At 34.0% G+C, this 23,216-nt stretch overlaps 1 protein-coding gene across 2 annotated transcripts in view; it reads left to right on the forward strand.

The window, feature by feature from the left end:
- LOC150093275 (proline-, glutamic acid- and leucine-rich protein 1-like) overlaps window positions 1–23,216 on the forward strand; it is a 270,371-nt gene that overhangs the window by 10,522 nt on the left and 236,633 nt on the right. Inside the window, exons 3-4 of one of the 2 annotated variants that reach the window (XM_090413693.1) lie at window positions 2,619–2,724; window positions 18,665–18,820. In XM_090413693.1, the coding sequence (XP_090269819.1) occupies window positions 2,619–2,724; window positions 18,665–18,820 (262 nt within the window). Of the gene's footprint in view, window positions 1–2,618; window positions 2,725–18,664; window positions 18,821–19,749; window positions 19,811–23,216 lie in introns of those variants that run through there. The other variant, XM_090413694.1, reaches the window with a different exon arrangement.

Here is a 23,216-nt window from a genome sequence, read left to right on the forward strand (position 1 = left end):
TACAGTCTTGTCAGGTGTTGTGGTTAAAGTGTTGGAAAGTCTGGTGAGAATTAGGATCCACAATGATTGACAACAGTGGTATCATCTTTGATGACAGCATGGATTTGCCAAAGAGAGGTCATTTTAGTAATCTCTTTACTTATTACAATAAGGTAACATCAGCATTTAATGTAATTAACATGTACACAGTAGTATACTTAGACTTTGCAAAGGCTCTTGATAGATTAAATGATAAGATGACAGTCAAACTAGAACAGATGAAGTTGAATATTAGACTAATGCAGTGATGAGCAACCTTTGTTCTTCAATGAGCCACAATTGAAAACCTAATATTCCATATGGGCTGCAACAAACACAATATTTAAATATTTTAATATATTAATCAAAAAATTTTAATTTATGGGATGGAATTTGTTATTTTTGACATAGATTAACAATGAAAAGTTTTTTTAAATTTGATTTACTTTTTATTAGTAATGCTTTCAATATGTACATAGGTATACATACATAAATTTTTAATCAAAAGAAATTAAATAGCTGCTGAAATTTAATTAATGAGGTATTTGGTTCTGTTTCTCATCAACAAGCTTTTCGGTATTGGGAGGTATGTTTGAAATTGCGACTCTAATACAATTTTTTAGTTGTTCTTCATCAAGGCGATTTCGACGATCATTTTTTACAATTTTCACTTTTGAAAAGAGTTGTTCACGCAGATAAGTACTGCGTGAGCAAATGCAGCATCGAGTGGATGTGTGCACAGAATGGAAAGAAAGACTGCAACAAGAAGGCGACAACTTCTTAAAATGCATCATTACAGCAGGTGAAGCTTGGTTGTATCACTATGACCCTACAATGAAACAACAAAGCAGTGAATGGAAGCATCCGTCTTCATCTATCCCCAAGAAAGCAAAAACTGTAAATCGGCTGGTAAAGTTATGACCATAATGTTTTTTGACTACGAAGACATTGTTTACCAACACGCTGTAGAACCCGGGAATACTGTAAATGGCTCATACTATATGGATGTTTTACGGACAATGATACAGCACGTCAAAAGGAAGCGGCCATTGCTAAAGAATGGCTTCTTATTGCACCATGATAATGCAAGGCCACATATTGTTGGTTGTGTAGTGGACGTTTTGCAGAAAAACAACATAGATATCCTACCACACCCTTCATACAGTCCTGATCTCGCACCGTGCGATTTCTGGCTGTTTCCTCAGCTCAAGAAACCACTAAGAGGCCGCCATTTCGAAAGCAACAAAGCATGTGTAAAATCTGTGGAGGTGGTTTTGAAAGAACTCTCGAAAAATGGACTTTCACATGTGTTTAAGAAGTGGACGCAATGTTGGGACAAATGCATCGTGTCTCACGGTAGTTACTTCGAAAAAGACCATGTAAATGATAACTATTAAAGGTAATCTGTTTTCTGTATAAATATAGTCTTATAACTTATTGAACAGCCTATGTATATATAAACTTGCCTACCATGTCAGTTCACATTTCATGTAAGCAAAACAGATGAAACTCAGAAAACAAAAACAGCAACTCATGACAAATGACAATGTTCAGTTGGATTGGTTGACACAATAACCAATCCTAGCCACTAGGTGCTATTGTCTCAGAGTTCATCCTGCCTCGCCTTCTGAGTGGTTTAAAACTACTAGAATGCTAAGAATTTGACCCCTGTGCCATCTGTACATCTTTTCAATGGTCTCAAAGGTATGTATTTTGAACACATATCTGGGCTATTAACATGAATGTGAAGCAGTGTTTACGCATCAAAGTATCCTCTTCGTGAAGCATTAGTATATTGTGTTTACTTTTAGGAATCATGTAAAGTCTGGAAACAATTAGGGGAGTCTTTAACAGGAATAAATGCAAAAATATAATATCGGTGATATTGCTATTTGATGGATGAGCACTGCATAGCACACCTGGAATATTTGCCCCTGGTGTGTTCGTGAGTATGTATGTGTGTGTGTGTTTGTGTAATTGTCTTTAGATGGGAGATGAATTCCATTGCCCAGTCTGACCACTATATATATGTATTTTTTTTTTTTTTTTTTAAGAATAAATTTTAAATGACTTTAAACTGAGATAAACTATTAAATTTTAATGATAATGATACAACTAGTTTCAGCCTTTTACAGCCTTCTTCAGGTATCCACTAAAGGTAGAACACAGTAATAAAAAATTGAAGTTACAAAAAACTGAGAATTACAGGCAAAAAAATGTATTGCATTTTTTGCAATTTCATTGCCTAGTCTGATCACTATATATATATATAGTGGTCAGACTGGGCAATGAAATTCATCTCCCATCTAAAGACAATCTCAGACAACTATGCCAACAGCAGGATTCAAACCCACAGCCTTTTCTTTTTTTTTTTTCATGTGAGTTTGATTTTAGGTTATTTTTTAGTATAAATGCAGTTTTAAGGTTCAAGAAAGGCTGCTCGGAAGTGTTCTAAAATAATAATGTTATATATCTATTGTAAATATTAAATGAACACAGGTCATTAAATTTTTTCCTAAATTGACTAGGTTTTTAGTATTCATTACTGTCAATAGTAAATGAATTTCAACATTTCATTATCAATATATATATTTTTGTAGGACTGAAGGTCTGTTGCTATTACATACACTTTTGGGTCAATGTTCAACGGATGTTTTTTTGGAAAATGCATTGGTTTGGGCCCCAGCAGTTTTGAAAACCCTTCAGGTAATGATTAACAGTAATTTTATTTATATATACAGCAATCCCTCGATTAATGTGCCCCCGATTAGTGCATAGTTTTTTTTCTATACCGAAATTCGATTAATGCGCCTATATACATCTTAAAAATAAATGTTACCGATTTTAAAAATTTTCTATCTATACATTTTTTATGGCTAACTATTTTAAAAAATTGCTCACCAGGATGAAATAATTTAGCTACCAATTTAAAACATTTTACAAAGTTATTTTTTAATGGCATACTGCATTATTTCTAACTACACTATGTTCCAAATTTAACGCTTAAATTAATGTCGTCTGCTAATTACATAGCATTTTGATGATCATATCTCGTGCCTACTTTGCAATTGTTTTCCTTACTTTTTTTATTTTAAAGTATTTTCCCAATCCTTCATCATGAGTAAAAGAATTAGTGAGCAAAAATGTGGAAAGGTAAAATGAATCGAAAAGTAATCTCATTGGAAGAAAAACTTGAAATAATAAAGAAAATGAACAAGGCGAGTCCAGAGCAAAGATAGGACAAGAACACAAAATTGGGTGAATCAACTATAAGAGCAATTTTAAGCAAAACTGCTGAATACATAGAGAAAAGTAAGGTTGCTTCAAGTTCATCATGCATACACTCAAAATCAAAGTGTATAATCATTGAATTAGAGAGACGTCTTTCTACATGGATCAAAGATTGTAACCAAAAACGGATCCACTGACCTTATTAAATCAAAAGCATTAAGTCTCTTTGCATCCTTGAAAGAAAGGGCTATCAATGATAGAAAAGAAGAATTCCACGCTAGTGCTGGGTGGTTTGAACATTTCATAAAGAGAAATAGCCTACATAATGTTCTGATCACAGGCGAAGCTGCAAGTGCAGATAAGGAAGTGGTCGCAAATTATCTAGAGATTTTGAAGAAAATTGTGGATGAAGGGGGCTATTTTGACCAATTAATATTTAATGTCGATGAAACCGGTCATTTTGAAAGTGAATGCCTTCCAAGACGTTTCTGGCCAAATCAGAGAAATTTCAGCCTGGTTATAAAGTCGCAAAGTTGAATGAAATTACTGCGAGCAATATGCGAGACATTTGGAAGCACGTTGTGCTTCCACATTGTGCAAATGATTTTAGAGGCTTTTCAAATGAATCTAAGTGAATTAAATCTCATTCTGAGAAATTGAGTGATTCCGACCTGCTAAATTTAGATGCACAGTGGGAAGATCCCAAAGAATATGAAGAAAATTTAATCACTGACAAGCCCAAAGAGATTTCACAGAAACAAATTGAAAATATTTCAATTTGTTTCTGTGAAAATATTTCAACTGAAGTTCTTAAGCAGCAATGCTTAGAGGCTGACCTTGATAAAGAGAAAAGCAGTAAAATTTGCAGACGAGACAATAGGGCCATACCGTCAGTTGTATGAAAAAAAGAAAAGAATGCCTGCAAAACTACGTTAGCTGAATTCTTTGTTAAGAAGCAGAATAATAAATTTATATTCTGAATATGTTTTATTGTCTTTCAGCTTCATAGTTTTCCTTTAACTGGGCACTGAGACATACCCTAATTCATTTATAAAAAAATTAAGGGTCAAAAAAGAAATTTGAGGAACGAATTATACCTTTTCCCATATGTTATTATATTCGATTAGTGCGTTTTCGATTAATGCGCCTGTTTTAAAGAACTCATTAGGCGCATTAATCGAGGGATTGCTGTATGTATATATAATACTATTACCAATACTAAAATACTATATTATTTTTTGAATTTCAGTACAGGTGGCAGTAAAGTGTAATTTTTAAAATTACAGAGAAAATATTTAATTCATCCTTATTTGTTTGTCACAAAAACTGCTTCCTGCAATGTGAATTATGGTGATTCTCTTTGCATTCCAAATCATAGAACACTGAACACAGAATATCTTCTCTGCATCAAATACACTTCAATAACTTGAATTTTGTACATGAAAGTAACATAAAATGCCATTGAATGAATTACTTAAAAACCATATTAACAGTTTCACTTCTTTAAAATGAATTTACTCTCTATATGAAAGTTTCACTATTCCTCATTGAAGAAATGGCTAAATCCTTATCAATAGTTTCAAATTGCCTTTAAGACTGAGAGTCCTAAATAAAACAAACTTTACTGGGTCATTTTTATATAAATTGGAGAGCAGTAAAGGTCTTTTCAGTTTTCAGTGAATAAATCTATATGGATTAATGACCATAATAAGCTTCACACTTACCTGTTTTTACAGGATTTCCTCTGTCTTCCATTTCTAACTTTTCTTCTAATTTCTGTTCATTCTTCATATAATGAAGACACAGCTTCCAGTTGTATGCTTAATGATGTGTGGTAACATTCTTTTTACTTCTGTGCATTCTCAGAAATACAGTATAACAACTTCTGCTCCATTCTACCATTACTCTTTTCAGTGCTGTGCTTGAAACGAGAATTTGGTTCTTTCACATTGCTGGAAAATTTATTCATTTATAAATTTTTAATGAAACAAATAGAATTTATAACACTTCTTCATTTCACAGGATTAAATGCCGAGGTAAGTTTATTTAATTGTAACAGTCACTTTGGCTTCTCTTGTAACATCATAACAGGTTTTTCAGCATTTGTATATATATATATATATATATATATATAAACAGTACCAGTATTTCAACTGACAAAAATTGCTAATTTTTGAGCAGTTCTAAATTTGAAGCCCAAAAACCAGAACTGCTCAAAAACTAGCAATTTTGAAAAAAATGGTATTACTTAAACAATTTGCACTGAACCAAAGAAGATAATCACATTGCTACTATATCATTATTTGTTGGAAGACAAAGGATTCATTGTCATCATCAAATTCCTGATATGTACCCACAAGGGGTGTATAGGATATGATAGCACTACATGAAAAACTTACATCATTACTAACTTCCTATCTACAATTTTCCTCCAAATCAATCTGTTACCTGTCAAAGACTCCAACATTGTCAGATCTTATATTTCTTTCTTCTAAGGCACTTTTTACTGTATCAATCAATCTATATCTTGGTCTTCCTTTTTAGTCTTTTTCCTGCCAACTCAAGCAAAGTACACTTGTTTTGCTAATCTTTCCTCTCCCATTCTGTTTAAGTGACCATACCACTGAGATTAGCTCTGCTAACACAGTCCTGGAAGGTGACAATGTCAAGTTCTTTCTTAATATCCTTGTTTTTAATATGATATTGCCACTGATGCCACCTGTTCTTGCCTCTAATCTTTCTCAGGACTCTCATATCTGCGGTCTCTAGTCTTTGGTCAAGCGTTTTATTTCTAACCCAGCTTTCTGATCCATAAGTTAAAATTGGTTTGAAGACTGACTTGTATACAGCTAATTTAGTGATTTGACTTATTCCACATAAATCTATTCACTTGACTTCCTACCATACCAGCTTTGTTGACGCTGTTGTCTATTTCCATATTTAATTTACCATCTTCACTAAAAATCGTACCAAAGTAGCTGAAATGTTTTACTTGTTGTATAGGTTCTCCATTCACAATACAGTTGATATTTTCAATGCTTCTGCCTATTTTCTTTGTCTTTGCCTTGTTATTGCTGACCTTCATAGCAAATCTATTACAACAGTTATTCATGTTAGTCAGGGAATCTTGCAGACTTGTAGTGATTTATTTAGAAGTATAATATCATCTGCATAAAGTAAAGAGCTGAGATTAACATCTCCAATTTTGATATCAGGTTTAATACCACTTTCCTTCATAATGTGATCCATATAGATAATAAGAGAGGGATACTGTACATCCTTGTCTGACATCAGATTTAACATTAAACCATTTTCCACTGTACTTCAATTCTAACTGCTGACTTCAAACTCAAATAAAGGCTAACTATTGCTTGATATAATATAGCATTTTGAATAGCTCTTCTCTTGGCACCTTGTCATATGTCTCTTCCAGATCTACAAAACTTAAATTCAGATCTTTGTTATATTCCCATCATTTCTCAACTATTTGTCATAAAGTGAAAATCTGATTCTAACACCCTCTATTTGGCCTGAATCCAGCTTGTTCTTCACCAAGATTCCCCTTCCACAATCCTTCTCAATATTTTCTCAAGTATACTTGTGTAAATCTTACTAGGAACACTCAGTAGAGAAATACCTCTGTAATTCTCACATTCAGTTTTACTTCTCTTTTTATATATGGGTACTGTGAGAGCTCTACTCCAATCATTTGGAATTCGTCCCTCTATCCAGGCCTTCTCAACAATGCAGTGCAGCCACTGTAAGACCTATACCTTCATACTTGAGCATTTTTGGTTAACTATCATCTACTCCCACTGCCTTTCCACATTTCAGACTTTTGATGGCTTTTTCTACTTCAAATATGGATATGTATTCCTGATTGTATGTTGAGTGATTTTTACCACTGTCACTGATTGTTTCATTTAGCAATTTTTTGAAATAATTACTCCATATATCAAGGATATCTTTTTCTCCAGTTTCTCATAGACAGGCTTATACGTTGGTTATGCATTATTAAATCACTTAAGGAATTGAACAATGTAGATACGAATATAAATCAAATTACACTTTAATAAATATTAAATATTATTAATAAATTCATCATCATCATCATCAAATTCCTGCCATGTACCCTCAAGGGGTGTACAGGATATGACAGTACTACATGAAAAAATTACATCATTACTAACTTCCTATGTACAATTTTCCTCCAAATCAGTCTGTTACTTGTCAAGACTCCAACATTATCAGATCTTATATTTCTATCGTCTAAGGCACTTTGTACCGTATCAATCCACCTATATCTTGGTCTTCCTCTGGGTCGTTTTCCTGCCAACCTGGCAGAGAACACTTGTTTTGCTAATCTTTCCTCTCCCATTCTATTTAAGTGACCATACCATCTGAGATTAGCTCTGCTAACGCATTCCTGGATGCTGACAATGTCAAGTTCTTTCCTAATATCCTCATTTTTAATATGATATTGCCATTGATGCCATCTGTTCATGCCTCTAATCTTTCTCAGGACTCTCATATCTGCGGTCTCTAGTCTTTGGTCAAGTGTTTTACTTCTGACCCAGCTCTCAGATCCATAAGTTAAAATTGGTTTGAACACAGTCTTGTATACAGCTAATTTAGTGTTGCGACTAATTTCTTTCTTATTCCATATGAATTTATTCAATTGACTTCCCACGATACCAGCTTTGCTGATTCTGTTGTCTATTTCTATATTTAGTTTACCATCTTCAGTAAAAATAGTGACTAAGTAGCTGAAATGTTTTACTTGTTCCACAGGTTCTCCATTCACAACACAGTTGACATTTTCAATGATTCTGCCTATTTTCATTGTCTTTGTCTTTTTATTGCTGACCTTCATACCATATCTATTACAACAGCTATTCAATTTAGTCAGAGAATCTTGCAGACTTGTAGCGGATTTATTTAGAAGTATAACATCATCCGCATAAAGCAAAGAGCTGACATTAACATCTCCAATTTTGATATCAGGTTTAATACCACATTCCTTCATAATGTGATCCATATAGATAATGAATAACAGAGGGGATAATGTACATCCTTGTCTCACACCAGATTTAACATTAAACCATCTTCCTGTACTTCCTTCAATTCTAACTGCTGACTCACATCTCAAATAAAGACTAAGTATTGCTTGATATAATGCCCCATTGACACCATATAACTGCAGCGTATTGAATAGCTTCTCTCTTGGCACCTTGTCATATGCCTTTTCCAAATCGACAAAACTTAAATACAGATCTTTGTTATATTCCCATGCTTTCTCGACTATTTGTCGTAAAGTGAAGATCTGATCCTGACTACCCCCCCCCCAAAAATATCCTAAAAATATTAAAACCTACAAACCACAGCTCCCCCCCCTCCACAACAAGGATTACTCTAAATCCATCACCATTCCCTACATCCGAGGCACCTCGGAAAAAATTACCAAAATTTTAAAAAACATGACCTGACCTCCTGTTACAGGCCTTACAGAAAATTGGCATCCCTTATTTGCTCCACCAAAGACCAACCACTTCCCCTAGACCTACCTGGTGTATATCAGGTCCCTTGCAGTTGTAAACTGTCTTACTCCAAACAGGCAGGACGGCGAATATCAGAATTTCTGAATACAAGGACTACATCCGTTTTCACAAGTACAGCCATTCTGGTCTTGCAGACCATCAGGACTTTTAGGAGAATAATAGCTTCATCTCTTCATTCTCAGTTACTGTGTTGTAGTGCCTACGTGCATGTGCCTTTTTTTGTAAGTTCCTTTTGAAAATGGCATCGTGACGTTGCCGAAATATCGGAAATATTTATTAAAGCGTAATTTAATTTGTGACTTATTTATGGAACTTTTCTATCTGATGCTCTGATTTTTTTTATCCTTGCAGACAACCTCACCACATGCCTCTCTGGCTGAATCAAAGCAGGGTTTTCTTTGCTTTGATTGTTTTCAAACCTTTTCATTTTGTCTTCAATGATGTTTATGTATTTTAGTCTATAGTTCACATCTTACACTGCTCAATTTTTGTTCGCTTTAAAACTTTCTTACATGTTCTTCTTTTCAATATGAAATTCAATATTATCCTGCTCAAGACTAATTGATGATCACTTCCAATTTTAAATCCCTTGTACAGTGTCCTGCACCAGTACGAAAACATCACTATCAATAATAACATAGTCAGTGAGACTTTTCTTATTCTTTGCCTCTTCTGTCCATGTGAATTTATGCACATATTTATGTTGGAATATTGTGTTAGTAATAACCAGTCCATGTGCTGAGTATAAATTCAATAGCCTCCAGAATATTTTGCCACCTTCTTGATATTTATTTTCTATGTCCTAACCAAAGTCTTCCCATGACTTTTGTTTAGTTAATTTTACAACAGGTATTTGCCATTATTATTAGCTTTGCTCTTTTATCCAAAATATTTTTGTATGTGTGACAGTCATTTCTTACTCAGTTGCTTTCTCTAAAGCCTCAAAAAATTCCTCCACTTCTACCTTAGTAGAGCCTTCTGTTGGACCATAGGCACAAATAATAAGTCTCATTGTCCAGTTTCCTATTATAATATTTGCCCACATCAGTCTTCTTGAGATTGTCTGCCATTTAAGAAGATTAACCTCGTATTTAATGTTGAATACTATGGCTTCTCCTTGTTTTCCTTGATTTTAACTGCCTGAATATAACATTTTGTATTTATTGCTCAGAAAGATCTCACCAGTTTTAGTCTTTTTTGTTTCAGTTACCCTTATTATTCAATCTGGTACTTATCCAATTCTTCAGCTAGCTCTATTTCTTTGCCATTCAGGCTTGTTATGTTGATAGTACCGATCTTGAACTCTGGTGATGTTGAGTTGGGGTGTGTTTTAGGATTTGTTCCATTAGCTGACTTTTCGCTGTTCACCCTGCTTCCCTGGTCAAAACATTGGGGGCTTGTTTAACTGGGCAATGCCCCAACTGGCATGAAATTCTGTCATGTTGTACCGTCATTTTATCTTATGGTTTAAGCCAATAAGAATACAATTTAGTCGGCTAAATCCCAAATTGCCAGCCTGTCCTCGTTGGTTCAGTATCCAGGCAGATACCTAACAGGGTGCACCATGAGAAGATGAGGATTTGACATTAGGTCAGAAGCCCTGGTCATTTCTCCACTTTGCTTTAAAGGCTATGTGGAGGTCTCTTCTCAGTTATACAGCTTTGACCCTTAAGCACCCCTTTTTTTAAAAAAAGTGTTTTTTTTTTTTTTTAAGTTTTAAAAAAAAAAGTTTGTCCCCCCCCCCTGAGTGATAATGGATCCAAATATTTTCTTATACTTCTCATTGTGATGTTTCAGAGTTATTATGGCTTTGAAAGTAGTGCAGTTTTTTACCAAGTTTTTTTGTTGTTGTTGAAAAAATTTTTTCTGAGTGATTTAAAATTACAGTAATTTTAAATTTATATTTATGTATGTACATTTCTCCGCAAGTTTTTTTTGCTTTCAATAAATATTAAATTACTTGTGTTATGAGATTTTTAAAAACAATTTACAAAAAAAAATTCTGTCAGTGGTATCATAGGTTTGAACAGAAAAATGCTCCACTTTTTTATTTTATTTTCACATTCTTTTAACGTGAAGTACACCTAAACCTCTTTTTCCACGAGAGATACGTTCCTAAAAATTACGTGTAAATAGAATTCGCATAAAAAGAATTACTGACTCCATAGAAAAAGTGAAGATTGGTTCCAAATCTGAAATATGAGCAAAATAATGAAAAAAACAAACATTAAATTCGTTAGGATCGTAAGATTTTTATTTACATTTCATGGAGAATACACATACATATAATGAATTTTAATAACTTAAAAAAAAAACATATTCATTTCAGTTAAGGGGGATAATAAATCCCTCATCATTTTATTTTAAAGTGGGATATGAAACCCAGAGATCGAAATCTAAGAGTTTCATACCGAAGAACTATCGGCGAGTCTAGGCGTAAGTGATCACCTGGGTAATGCAACTCGTTGCAAAGGTGGGGCAAGCTCCGTCACTATCCTTAATATTTTCTCATAATGTAAAATGCAGCTCCTAGGAGATGTATTACTGTTTTACATTATGAGGAGAGGTTACTACTCAGACCGGTTTTGACCTTTATTGAGGTCTCATCAGTGAGTAGGTAGACTTGGAATACCAAGGTTTAAAGTGAACCGAGCTTACATATACCCCCACTAACGAATTGCCAGAGTGGTGTACCCATATATTATTATTACTACGATAAAGAGCCACGAGGCTATTTTTCCGGTGGCATAAATTATCCCCTTAACTTATTTTACGCCGCCGGAAAAATAGCCTCTTGGCTCTTTAACATATTCATTTCAGTTGTTTGCTAAGGATTCTATAAAAAAATTATGTTATTCGCTATCAGTTTCTGACATAAACGCGAAAGCTTTTGTTTTCGTGAGACTGTAATATCACTGGAACTACTAGTTATGGTATTATCGTCATCGACTTCCTCCTCAACTTGTGGAATTCTTCTTGTCATGTCTTGAACAAAAGTACCACTGGTTGTTTCAGTAGTTTTAGACATGAACTTAGTTATTAATCGCTGTGTTGATGCTTTAGATAAGTCGCGATATAATTTTCTGTATGAAGACATTAACAACTTAAGCTCACGTGAAAACTTCCCAGCATGTTCTTCATTTGGATCATGTCGGACAAAATAATTGCCTAAATTACTGGCCAGTTTAAGACCTTCTTTAATTATATCAATAGTAAAAGTAGGATTATCTTGATTATTATCATTAACTTCTTCGCTTTCAGGAGTCTCAGAAACAATCTCCACTATTTCGTCTTTGCTAAAAGGTTTATCAATTAACAATTCTTCGATATCAACTGACGTAAGGTCACCGAATCATTCTCCGCCAATTTCACATGCCAAACTTATTATATTGGGGAATTCTGCAGTATGATTGAAGGAAACAGGAGCATTCTCTTTAACACATGCAGGCCAAATAACTTTCCAGCATGCATTCATAGTTTCTGATCTCAATTCAGATAACGATAATCGAACCTGATCAATACAATCCATAATTGAAAATTTTTTCCACACATCCATAACTGACGACAGTGTTTCATCATCATTTAGCTCGTTCAAAATGTACTGAAATGTTCGTCTGACATAATATGTTTAATCTGTTCATTTGGGTGTTCTATGGCAGGATGACCAGGTGCATTATCAAGAATCAAATGCACTTTAAATTCGAGACCCTTGTTATTCAAATAGCGTCTAACTTCTGGCACAAAATGTTTGTGGAACCACTCAGTGAAAATATCAATGGTCACCCAAGCTTTTTTGTTGGCCATCCAATGAACTGGCAGTTTTTGAAAATCTACGCCATTCATTGGCTGTGCTCTTAATGATCGATTTATGAGCAGTGGTTTTAACATCCCATCTCCTAAAGCGTTCAAACAAAATAGGAGTGTTATGCGATCCTTTGCTGCTTTGAACCCACCAACAGTTTTTTGCATTTTAATACGTAAGTTCTGTTTGGCATTTTTTTCCAGAAAAGGCCGGTTTCATCCATATTCCAAACTTGTTCACGAGTGTAACTCCATCTTCAATTATTTTAGCAAGTTTTTGTGGAAATACTTTAGCAGCTGTTTCATCAGCAGAAGCCGTTTCACTTTTAATTTTTATATTATGAAGAGCATGTCTTTTAATAAACTTAGCCAGCCAACCATTACTTGAATGAAATTCACATTTTTTCCTCGATTGAGATGAAGTATCTGGCTGCAGTTTTTTAATCTGTTCATAAAATCTCAATGATGATTGCTTGATGGAATTTCCATCAATTGGCATTCTTTTTTGTACATCTATCCACATCACTAAATCTTTTTCGGCCTTTTCTAGAACAACATCTCTTGTGTATGATGAATCGCACTCAATTTTGTACCAGAACATACCGCTTTTCTAATAGCCTCTTCATTTTCTTTATAGATCGGACAGTTGATTCACGGACTCCAAAATGCTTACCTACAGCCGTCGCACCTTCCCCAGTTTGAAGACGATCTAAAATTTGAATTTTTATATCCAAGGAAACGGCTTTCTTTTTTTTTTTTTTTTTGGTTATTGGCAACATCATGTGAGGGCTAGATTAAAATCTTTGGTTAATGAAATGAAAGTGTGAAAATTACATGTAGCTTACCGTTTATTATTTCTTGGCAAAATTATTAATTTTATAACGCGATTTTTATTTTGATTTCACTTAAAAAATACAAATGTAAAAAATGTGGTAACTGTGTTGTCTACGTAAACACCAAATTCAAACTGCTAAGAACTGCTATTTTATGCGCAGTCAGTTATGTAATTCGGGGAATTCCCAATAAATGAAATTCGTAAGAATTTAGAATTTTCTTAATTGAAATGAGAATGCAATTCTACAAAATTCTCAGAATTTTTATAATTTAGAATTTTCTTAATTGAAACGACAGTGCAATTCTCAGAATTTTCTTGAATTACGGATTTTTTCCTAACTTAGACTTTAGGTTGGTCGCGTAAAAGTGAATAAAAATCGCGTAAAAAAAAAAAAGATTTTTGATATCCCAATTCGCATGACTCCGAATTCACGTAAAAAAAATTCGCATAAAAAGAGGTTTAGGTGTATTGGATTGGCAAATAAGTTCATTCGGTTTTTCAGAGTGTAATGAAACACATTTTATTAAATATATATAATACATACTAGTCAGTTATATATTGACCCTCTTTATCAATGACCTCTTGCCATCTCTCCGCCAACTTCATTATGCCGCACTCATAAAACTCCTGAGGTTTATTGGCGAAAAACTGATCTAGATGTCTTTTGACAGCTTCCTCATTAGCAAAGGTTTTCCCGTTCAGAAAATTCTGCAACGATTGGAATAAGTGGTAATCAGAAGGTACCAGGTCCGGTGAATACTGAGGATACGGCAAAACATCCCAGCCAAGATGTAACAATTTACTCTGGGTTGTTAACGATGTGCGGGGTCTGGCGTTGTCGTGGTGAAAGACAACTCCTTTCTGATTTGCCAATTCAGTACGTTTTGTGCTAATTGCACGGCCAGTCGCGTTAACTGTGAGCAATAGACAGTTGAATCAATCGTTCTGCCTGATGGTAACACCTTGTAGTGGACAACACCTTTATCCCGCTACACACAGAGAGCATGATCTTCTTTGGGTGCAATCCCACTTTCGAGGTTGTTTGCAGCGGTTTGCTCTTGTACCCCATGATCTTTTACGTACCACATTATCGTACACGACCCATTTTTCATCTCCCGTAATCATCCGCTTCAAAAATGGGTCGTTTTCTTGGCGATGTCACAGCAAATCACAGATGGATATGCAAGCAGTCATATTGGCCTCAGTCAATTCATGCAGCATCCAAACATTGAATTTTGAAATTATTCAGTACTGCAGCAATCTCCCACACTGTTTGTAATGGATTTTTGTCGACAATATCCTTCACAACATTCGAATCAACCTCGGACCAGCGCAAAGCTCATCACTGATGTTGAAATCTCCAGAACGGAATTTGGCAAACCACTTTTGGCATACGTGTTCTGTTAAGGCACCATCCCCATATACACTGCATATTTTTTTATGGGCCTCTGCAGCTCGTTTACTTTTTTGAAATAAAAAAGCAAAATGTGCCAGTAATGTACGTTATTTCCTTCCATTTCTAAAAATATGTTACACACACGTAAACTGAAGTAGGCTGAATGAAAATTCACTAAAAGGTTATGGAAATGTCGCCTTTCAGCTGCGCAATAGTTTGCTTGGTAGCGCAACAATAGCGACAGGCGAAGTAGTGTAAACTTGTACTAATGCATAAACTGAACAAACTTATTGCCAACCCAATAGTTATTGTGAATAACTGCTTCTTTACTCTAGAAAATTTTATTTTAATTATAATTATTTTTATACAAACTAGTTTATAATCTACCACAACTATCCCTCTATTATCTAACCAGAGTGGTATCTTACTCTCGTTAGATGATAGGGGTTTGCTGATCCGATAATTGAAGGATTGGATAACTGAAGGTACAATTACATGATGTTGCACCAGCAGTCGGTTGCTACAGTAATCTATTCAAGGGTTGGTTAATTGAAGGTTTATTCCTTTGAAGATCAGAAAATTTAGAGATCACTGATTTATAGCTACAAATAGATAGTGAGTGACATGATTTCCATTAGAAAAGAATACTTGGTAAAAAAAAATAATAATAATGGGGGACTATCACTTCCAAAATATCACCAAGAGGTGTTTATTACCTATACCTGCTTTCTGTTGTCAGTGACCACCAAATGGATTCCACCAATCTATATCCATGCTCACTTCTTAGCCTACATTACACACCACTAGACACATACCATGGAAAAGCTTAGGGAAATGTGTTGTCACCCTAGACATTTTCAGAGCTTTTGATCATGTCTGGCATCAAGACTAGCTCAGTAAATTGCCTTTTTTTCCAATCTACCTTGCCACCCTCTGCAGCTGGCTTTCTCTGGTTGTCAACTACCAATGCAGGAGTTCCTCAGGCATAAATGACCTACTTTCGATCACCACTGATCACATCCACTTGCTGATGTCGCACACTATGTTCATCCTGCTCATTCAACAAGCCATATAGTGCTCAGATATTCCAGTCTTCAAGATCATCAGAAACCAGGGTGTTAAACACTGATTTCTGTACCATCCTTCAGTAGGCCAAGGATCTGATCATCTTCAAAGCTACCAAAACTTAGGATTGCTTTTTCTTCCACAAAAAAGGATCTCAACTTGCATACTCTTGCTCTTATTAATCACAGACTGTATCAGATCTATTTCTCTCTCTCGCTCTTTCTCCCCTTCCCTTTTTGCACTGACATTTACTTCCAGTCTCTCCTGGCATAAACACAACACGTTACTAACTGCCTTAGCATGTAAAATAACTGCTTAAACTTTTCCACTTCAGATACTATTTTTAATCCATCCAGATAGTAACTCTGTACAAATACAAATCTGTCCATTTTTAGAATGCTGTTCACACATTTGGAATAGTGTATCTAAAATCTCATCCCTAACAGTTCTCAGTGCTGTCCAAAGGAGAGCAATTCAGCTTATAGACAATCCCCCTTTCTCACCAACTTCAACCTCTGTCTTACAGATGCGCTGTTTCAGCTCTTGGTCTTTTCTACCGGTACTTCCATGGACACTGCCCAGTGAACTGGTGACCATCATTTCTCCACTTCCTGTTGGACCTGCTAATACAAGAGCAGCAGCTGCCTAGCATATAAACATGTGTCTTCTCTTTTATTAAATCTCTTTCTGTCCTCTGGATAGCTTTCCTCATGAAGTGTTCACCAACAATTACAACCTCCAACTCTTTAAGAAAAATATCAGTAAGCTTCTTTTCCCACATTACCCACACCCTTCACATGGGACTGATATATGTTTTCTTATCCTTCATGTATGTGATTCAATAGTAAAAAAAATAAAAATAAAAAGCCTGATATTGTTATACAGTTCTATGAAGTACAATTTCTTCACTTGCAGAACTGTTGTTTCTTAACAAGATTTTACAGAATTTTTTAAGCAGAAATTCATGACATGAATCAAATTAAATAGCATCTTCTTAAACTTATGAAACTAATTTCAATACTCCAGAAAAATGAACATAACTGATAATCTGTGACTTATGTTCTGTATAATTATTCAGTATATAAATTTACTGAATTATTCCTAGTGCTTTTAATTACTCTTACACTAATTATTACATGAGGCAGAATTCATTTATGTAAAAAATAGATCTTTTAATGATTATATAATTTTCAGTCATGTCCTGACTATTATTAATGCTAAAGCAAAAGAGAAAATAGAATTACAATTAAAAATAATAAGCACAGGTTAGAATATATAATATTACATGAAAGAGAACTTGATTACTTTTGGGAAAAAATAAAAGTAATAAGCAAGATGACATCCCCAAATTAGGAACGTTTTAAGCAGTCATTCCTATTTAAATTTGGTTGATGAATAAGGGCTTCACAGATTTCTTTATATCAACTTTCCATTAAAAAAATGGCTTTGTTCTAACAATTTAGTTGTTTTCAATAAACTCTGTGACTGGCATGACCTGATTTACCAGCCTCATGGAATTGAATGCATTCTTAGTACTCTTCTAAATGTATGCTTATATGGATCTACCCATTTGCCTACAGTTTAAGAGACTACAAGAGCAAAGAATTCTTTAAACTTCTGGGGAAAGAGGAGGAAGTTGATACTTTGGAGTTTGTAGAAATGAAGCAAATTTGTGAACTAGATAGCAAGATTTTAAGATTTACTTGACTCAAGTCTGGTATGCTTTTGAGGTAAATCTCTGGCAATACTCTAGAAGTGTCTTCCCGAGGAGAACAAAGGTCATCTATTAATATACAGCTGATTAATATAAAGCTCTGATCTCAGTTAATTTAGAGATGAGATCTGAGTTGCAATTGATACAGAGGAAAGTAAACTCATTAAATAACAGTTTATATATATATATATATATATATATATATATATATATATATAAAACGGTAACACCGTGGATTTCCTTACAGGGAGTAGGCAAAAGACTGTTAGAGATAGCTGGCTAAAGACTCACTAACAGTATCCAGCATCCACTGAAGAGGGGTGTCCTGCAAGTGCTGCCATCTTGTGGTCCTTAATCCTAACACTACATATTTATTGTCTGAGATAGTGTGTGTTATATTGTTGATTTTCTTGAGTTTACGGGATGAAAAACCCAAATTTCTGGGAGACAAAACCCGCTTGCTCATGCCAGAGATCAACTAACTCGAGAATCAGTCAAAGAAAGGCTTAGAAAATGTTCCTCTAGTTGGCAACTGGATTTAAACCTAGGTCTTTCTTTGGGCAATCAAGCATTATGGAGTGCAAATGCCACTTCCACTGAGCTATAGATCTGAGATCTGATTAATATAAAGCCTTCATCTCAGTTAATTTAGATATGAGATCTAAGTTACAACTGATATAGAGAAGCAAACTCATTAAATAACAATTCTTGTTTCAGAAGAAAATCTGTGTAAAATAAAGGATGTGCATGATGAACCCACATTTTGATAATGCTAGAACTCCTAAGATGTGTGGTGAAGTAAAAAAGCATCAATGTATCTGCCTCTGCTAATTTTCTTTCTGTAGACTGAAAACTGAAATCTGATTAAAAATTTTGCAATCATTAAAATTCTGTCTTGTTTATTATTATTATGTCTGCTTCTTATATATCAAATCTTCAAAATAAGTGTTAGACTTCATTAAAGAAATCTTGCTTTCCTTAACATTTTTAGTGCATTTTACATATTTTTTGTATTTAGATTGACTTACTTTAATTTCTTTTATTAGGGTAGAGACAGCTGTGGTAATAAGCAGCTATCGTATAATATTCTTACATCTATCATCAAATACATTCAACCAATCTCAGAGCTTTGGAGACAGGCAGCTATTTCTTTCATTCCACCTCTTTTAGATGTTATTTTGAAAACATCTCCTGAAGATGAGGTAATGTTTCATTTTAGTAAATATAATCCATTTTGTTGCATTTTTAAAATGGATGTTTTATTGTGAAAAAGTCTTTCATAATATTTTTAATTGCTCTCACTAATAAATATTTAATTTACCTTATATTTTACTTCTTGGACATATATTCAGATGAAGATGTGACCCAAATATACATCATGAGATATCAAAGAAATAATAATTATGATTTTTGCAAATTTGACAAGAAGAAGAAGAATACCTCAGTAAATAATGAGATAGCACTTTGAAGACTTGCATAATTAGAATAATAAGGGAATTTTTATTTTCTGTTTTAAGGTGTATGGGGTGGTGGGGAAATGAGGAAGAAAATGGAATCATTTTTCTATTTACATAACTAACTATAATTTTCATTTTGTAGTGATGTGAAGAAGCATCAATATCATTTGATTAAAAAAAAAAAAAATTGCAAAATTCTCTTTTGTTTGCTTTAATTTTCTTTAAGTGAACCTTGTTAATGTTTGATTCCTTAATGGATTTTTCTCTCATTCATAGTTTTATTCCCTTATTCCTGACAAATTTTCATTTTAATAAGCTAATGTAGGTTTTATGTCCTCCATATATTCTTTGTCAACGGCTTAAATAGATTTTCCCATCTGGTTTTAAAATATTATTGTCACAGTAAATAGCAATGATTAAAGTTTTGCAATACTTTTTTTCTGTTTTATGTTCTGTTGAGTATATTATTGCATAAACTATTTAAATAAAGATCTGGTCTTTATAGGTAAAGATGAAAGCACTGCTTTGAAGTTTTGCAAATTTTGTGAAGTGTCAGATTAGTTACCCATTAGCATCATTTGTTTTATACACACTCAGTAAGAAGCACTTTCTAATGTTAATTTCATTTTCTTAAACTACAGTTTTTTCTGAAGATGGCATTTATTTATAAACAGGAACATCTGAATGGCAAGTTTTGCTCCGTACTTTACTACAAGTTCACTCAGCCATGTGATGGTGAGTCTTTGTTATATTATGCTATCTTTTCTGTTGAACATGCAAGAAAGGCTTTGGTATCCAGACTACTAATAGAATGTTTTTCATCACAATAGACAATAAGTCTGTTAATGTTTTTCAGTAAGGTAGAATACTGATCAATTCTCAGAAGTGGGAGGAGATGTATTTAATACCCTGTCATGAAGAGAACAAATATTGCACTTAACCACATAATTATCACATACACATCTTCAGATAACAGCTTGAACTTTTTCTTTCTTTTGTGGTTAATTTTTAAACCATTGCATCATAATTCATAATGATGATAGTTGTAAAAGCTGCAGGTCTTGCTAACTAGTTTGATAAAATGGATAATTATTTAAACAATCGAAGTATAATATAAAATGCTCATTGTTTTCTTTTGCTTAAATACGGATGAAAATGTGATAGGAATACCCATTTGATTTATATTTTTGGTTTTGATTTCTGTGGAAAAATTCATTCGAATTTTGAAATTTCTCTATTCAAGCCATCATTTATTTTTATTTCAAGATTTGCTGATCTGCTCTGGCTTACTATTTGCCTATCCATTTCTTCATTTGTTTCCCTAAGACCTCCAGGCTGAAGAATCTGTTATAACATTTCTCTAGCACCCATGCATTTAAGGTGTTATTTCACTTTTTGCTGGTATTCATAAATTCTGTTGTATATAGAAAATATATATATATACCTATATCATCATTATCAGTCATTTTCTGTCCACTGCTGGATGAAGGCTTCCTCCAAAATATATATAATATTTCAATATAGTTATTCCGGTTTTGTGACCACATGTTTATTAAAGAAAACTGTTTTTAAAACTAAACAAGTACTAAGAACAACACCCGACAGTTTCGTTAGTCATCAGACTAACATCTTCAGGGTAAAGAGAACTACAAGTTTAAAGCACAAACTAGAAATTATGAAAATTAGTTCATTTGTTGGTATTGTGAACATCTAAACAGATCGTTACTAAACCGAATAACAGATCTATACAACCGTTAATGTATGTTAGCTGGAGACATTGCTATTTGTTGTTGCATTCTGTGGTTTATGCTCACTCTGTCCGAGGTCTGAATTGGTAAATTTTTAATAAACGATGACCAAACTTGATTTAAAATCAAACCTTGGTTTTTGTTGCATTGCGTAAGAATTTTAATCATATTTGCTGCCTCTTTGAATTTTCTTGTGAAACAATTATCTATATAAGACATGTTTGTTCTATCTCATAGTACATCATTACCAGTAGAGGTTGTGTGAAATGCCAATCCTGATTTATGCTCTCTCTTATTTTGTGCATCTTTCTGATGTTCGCTCATGCAGATTTCTCCTGATCTCCCTGTCTGGCCCACATAGCAGATGCCACAGGAACAGTGAATATTATAAACCCCTTGTTTTTTCATTGGGTGATGGGGAGGTTTCAGAGGATGAAGAGATCTTGATAATTTTTTAAGTGGCAGGAAAGTCACTTTTATGTTGTATTTGTAGAGAAGTTTGGCTAATTTATCAGTTACATTCTTGATATAAGAAAGGGTGACTGCATTCCTGAAATCTTGTTTATTTAAGTTTCTTGTAGGTGCTGTATTGAGAATTTTCTTAATTAACTTAGTATTGAAACCATTCAGTTGTAGGATCTGTGTTAAGTATTGTATTTCTTCTTTCTGTTTTTCTTCTGTACTGGGGATGTACGATTTATCCCTTAAGATTTTTATTAGGCCTATTTTTTGCTTGGGGTAGTGATGTGAAGTAGCATGCAGAAATCTTCATGTGTTTGTTGGTTTTCTATAGATGAAGAATGATAATCTGTTTTTTCTCTTATTTATTTCTATAAGGATGTCTAGGAAAGGAAGTTTTTTTTATTTTCTTCTAGTTCCAGAGTGAATTTTATGTTAGGATGTAAGTTATTAAGATAGTCTTGAAATGTAGTCAGTTCTGCTGCTGTTCCTGGCCAAATGATGAAGATATCGTCCACATAGCAGAGCCATATTTTTGTTTTTTTGTTCCAGTTTTGTAAAGTATTATTTTCAAAATTTTCCATGTAGAGGTTTGCTAGAGCTGGTGGAAGAGGCGAACCCATTGCTATTGGTTTTAAAAACAGTTTTCTTTAATAACATTGTGGTCACAAAACCAGAATAACTATATTTAACCACAGAAACCTCCGCTGGAATATATAATATTTCTTATTTTGTCTACTTTCCTCTATCACTTTGCTGTTCCTAGAGATTTGATTTCTGAAACTTAACCACTTCTGTATATGCCCACTTCTTTCCAACCTTTATTCCTATCAGTTTTGGTCTTTCACTCTCCATTGTTCATATAGGCAATAGTCACGTCATGAGTTTAAGCTTTTCCCTTGATCAACACTGTGATTTCTCATGAAGAAAGTTGATATTTGAATTTTCCATTTTCTGAGTCTCTTACAATGTCCATTTCTTGTCAGTAGCTCTGAGTTTCTTGTGTAGCTGCCTACCGCTCTGTAACATCCTCTCCTAAACATAATCCATACAAAAATTGTGGTCTTCTAGATTGAATTATCTTTTTTCAGTTCTTTGCTTTACATTTAAAATACATCATCATCGTCATCAAATTCCTGCCATTTACCCTTGAGGAGTGTACAGGATATGATAGTACTACATGAAAAATTTACATCATTATTAACATCCTATCTACAATTATCCTTCAAATAAGTCTGTTACTTGTCAAGACTACAACATTATCAGATCTTATATTTCTATTGTCTAAGGCACTTTATACCATATCAATCCACCTATATCTTGGTCTTCCTCTGGGTCGTTTTCTTGCCAGAGAACACTTGTTTTGCTAATCTTTCCTCACTCATTCTGTTTAAGTGACCATACCACCTGAGATTAGCTCTGCTAACGCATTCCTGGATGATGACAATGTCAAGTTCTTTCCTAATATCTTCGTTCTTAATATGATATTGCCATTGATGCCACCTGTTCACGCCTCTAATCTTTCTCAGGACTCTCATATCTGGTCTTTGGTCAAGTGTTTTACTTCTGACCCAGCTCTCAGAACAATAAGTTAAAACTGGTTTGAACACTGTCTTGTATACAGCTAATTTAGTGTTCTGACTAATTTCTCTCTTATTCCATATGAATTTATTCAATTGACTTCCTACCATACCAGTATGTTGATTCTGTTGTCTATTTCCATATTTTATTTACCATCTTCACTAAAAATCATGCCTAAGTAGCTGATATGTTTTACTTGTTCCACAGGTTCTCCATTCACAACACAGTTGACATTTTCAATGCTTCTGCCTATTTTCATTGTCTTTGTCTTTTTTTGCTGACCTTCATACCATATCTATTACAACAGTTATTCAATTTAGTCAGGGAATCTTGCAGACTTGTAGCGGAAACAT

The sequence above is a fragment of the Typopeltis vanoorti genome, chromosome 24, assembly GCF_054136105.1.
Source record: "Typopeltis vanoorti isolate ZY-2024b chromosome 24, IOZ_Tvanoo_1.0, whole genome shotgun sequence".
NCBI classification, from domain to species: Eukaryota; Metazoa; Arthropoda; class Arachnida; order Uropygi; family Thelyphonidae; genus Typopeltis; species Typopeltis vanoorti.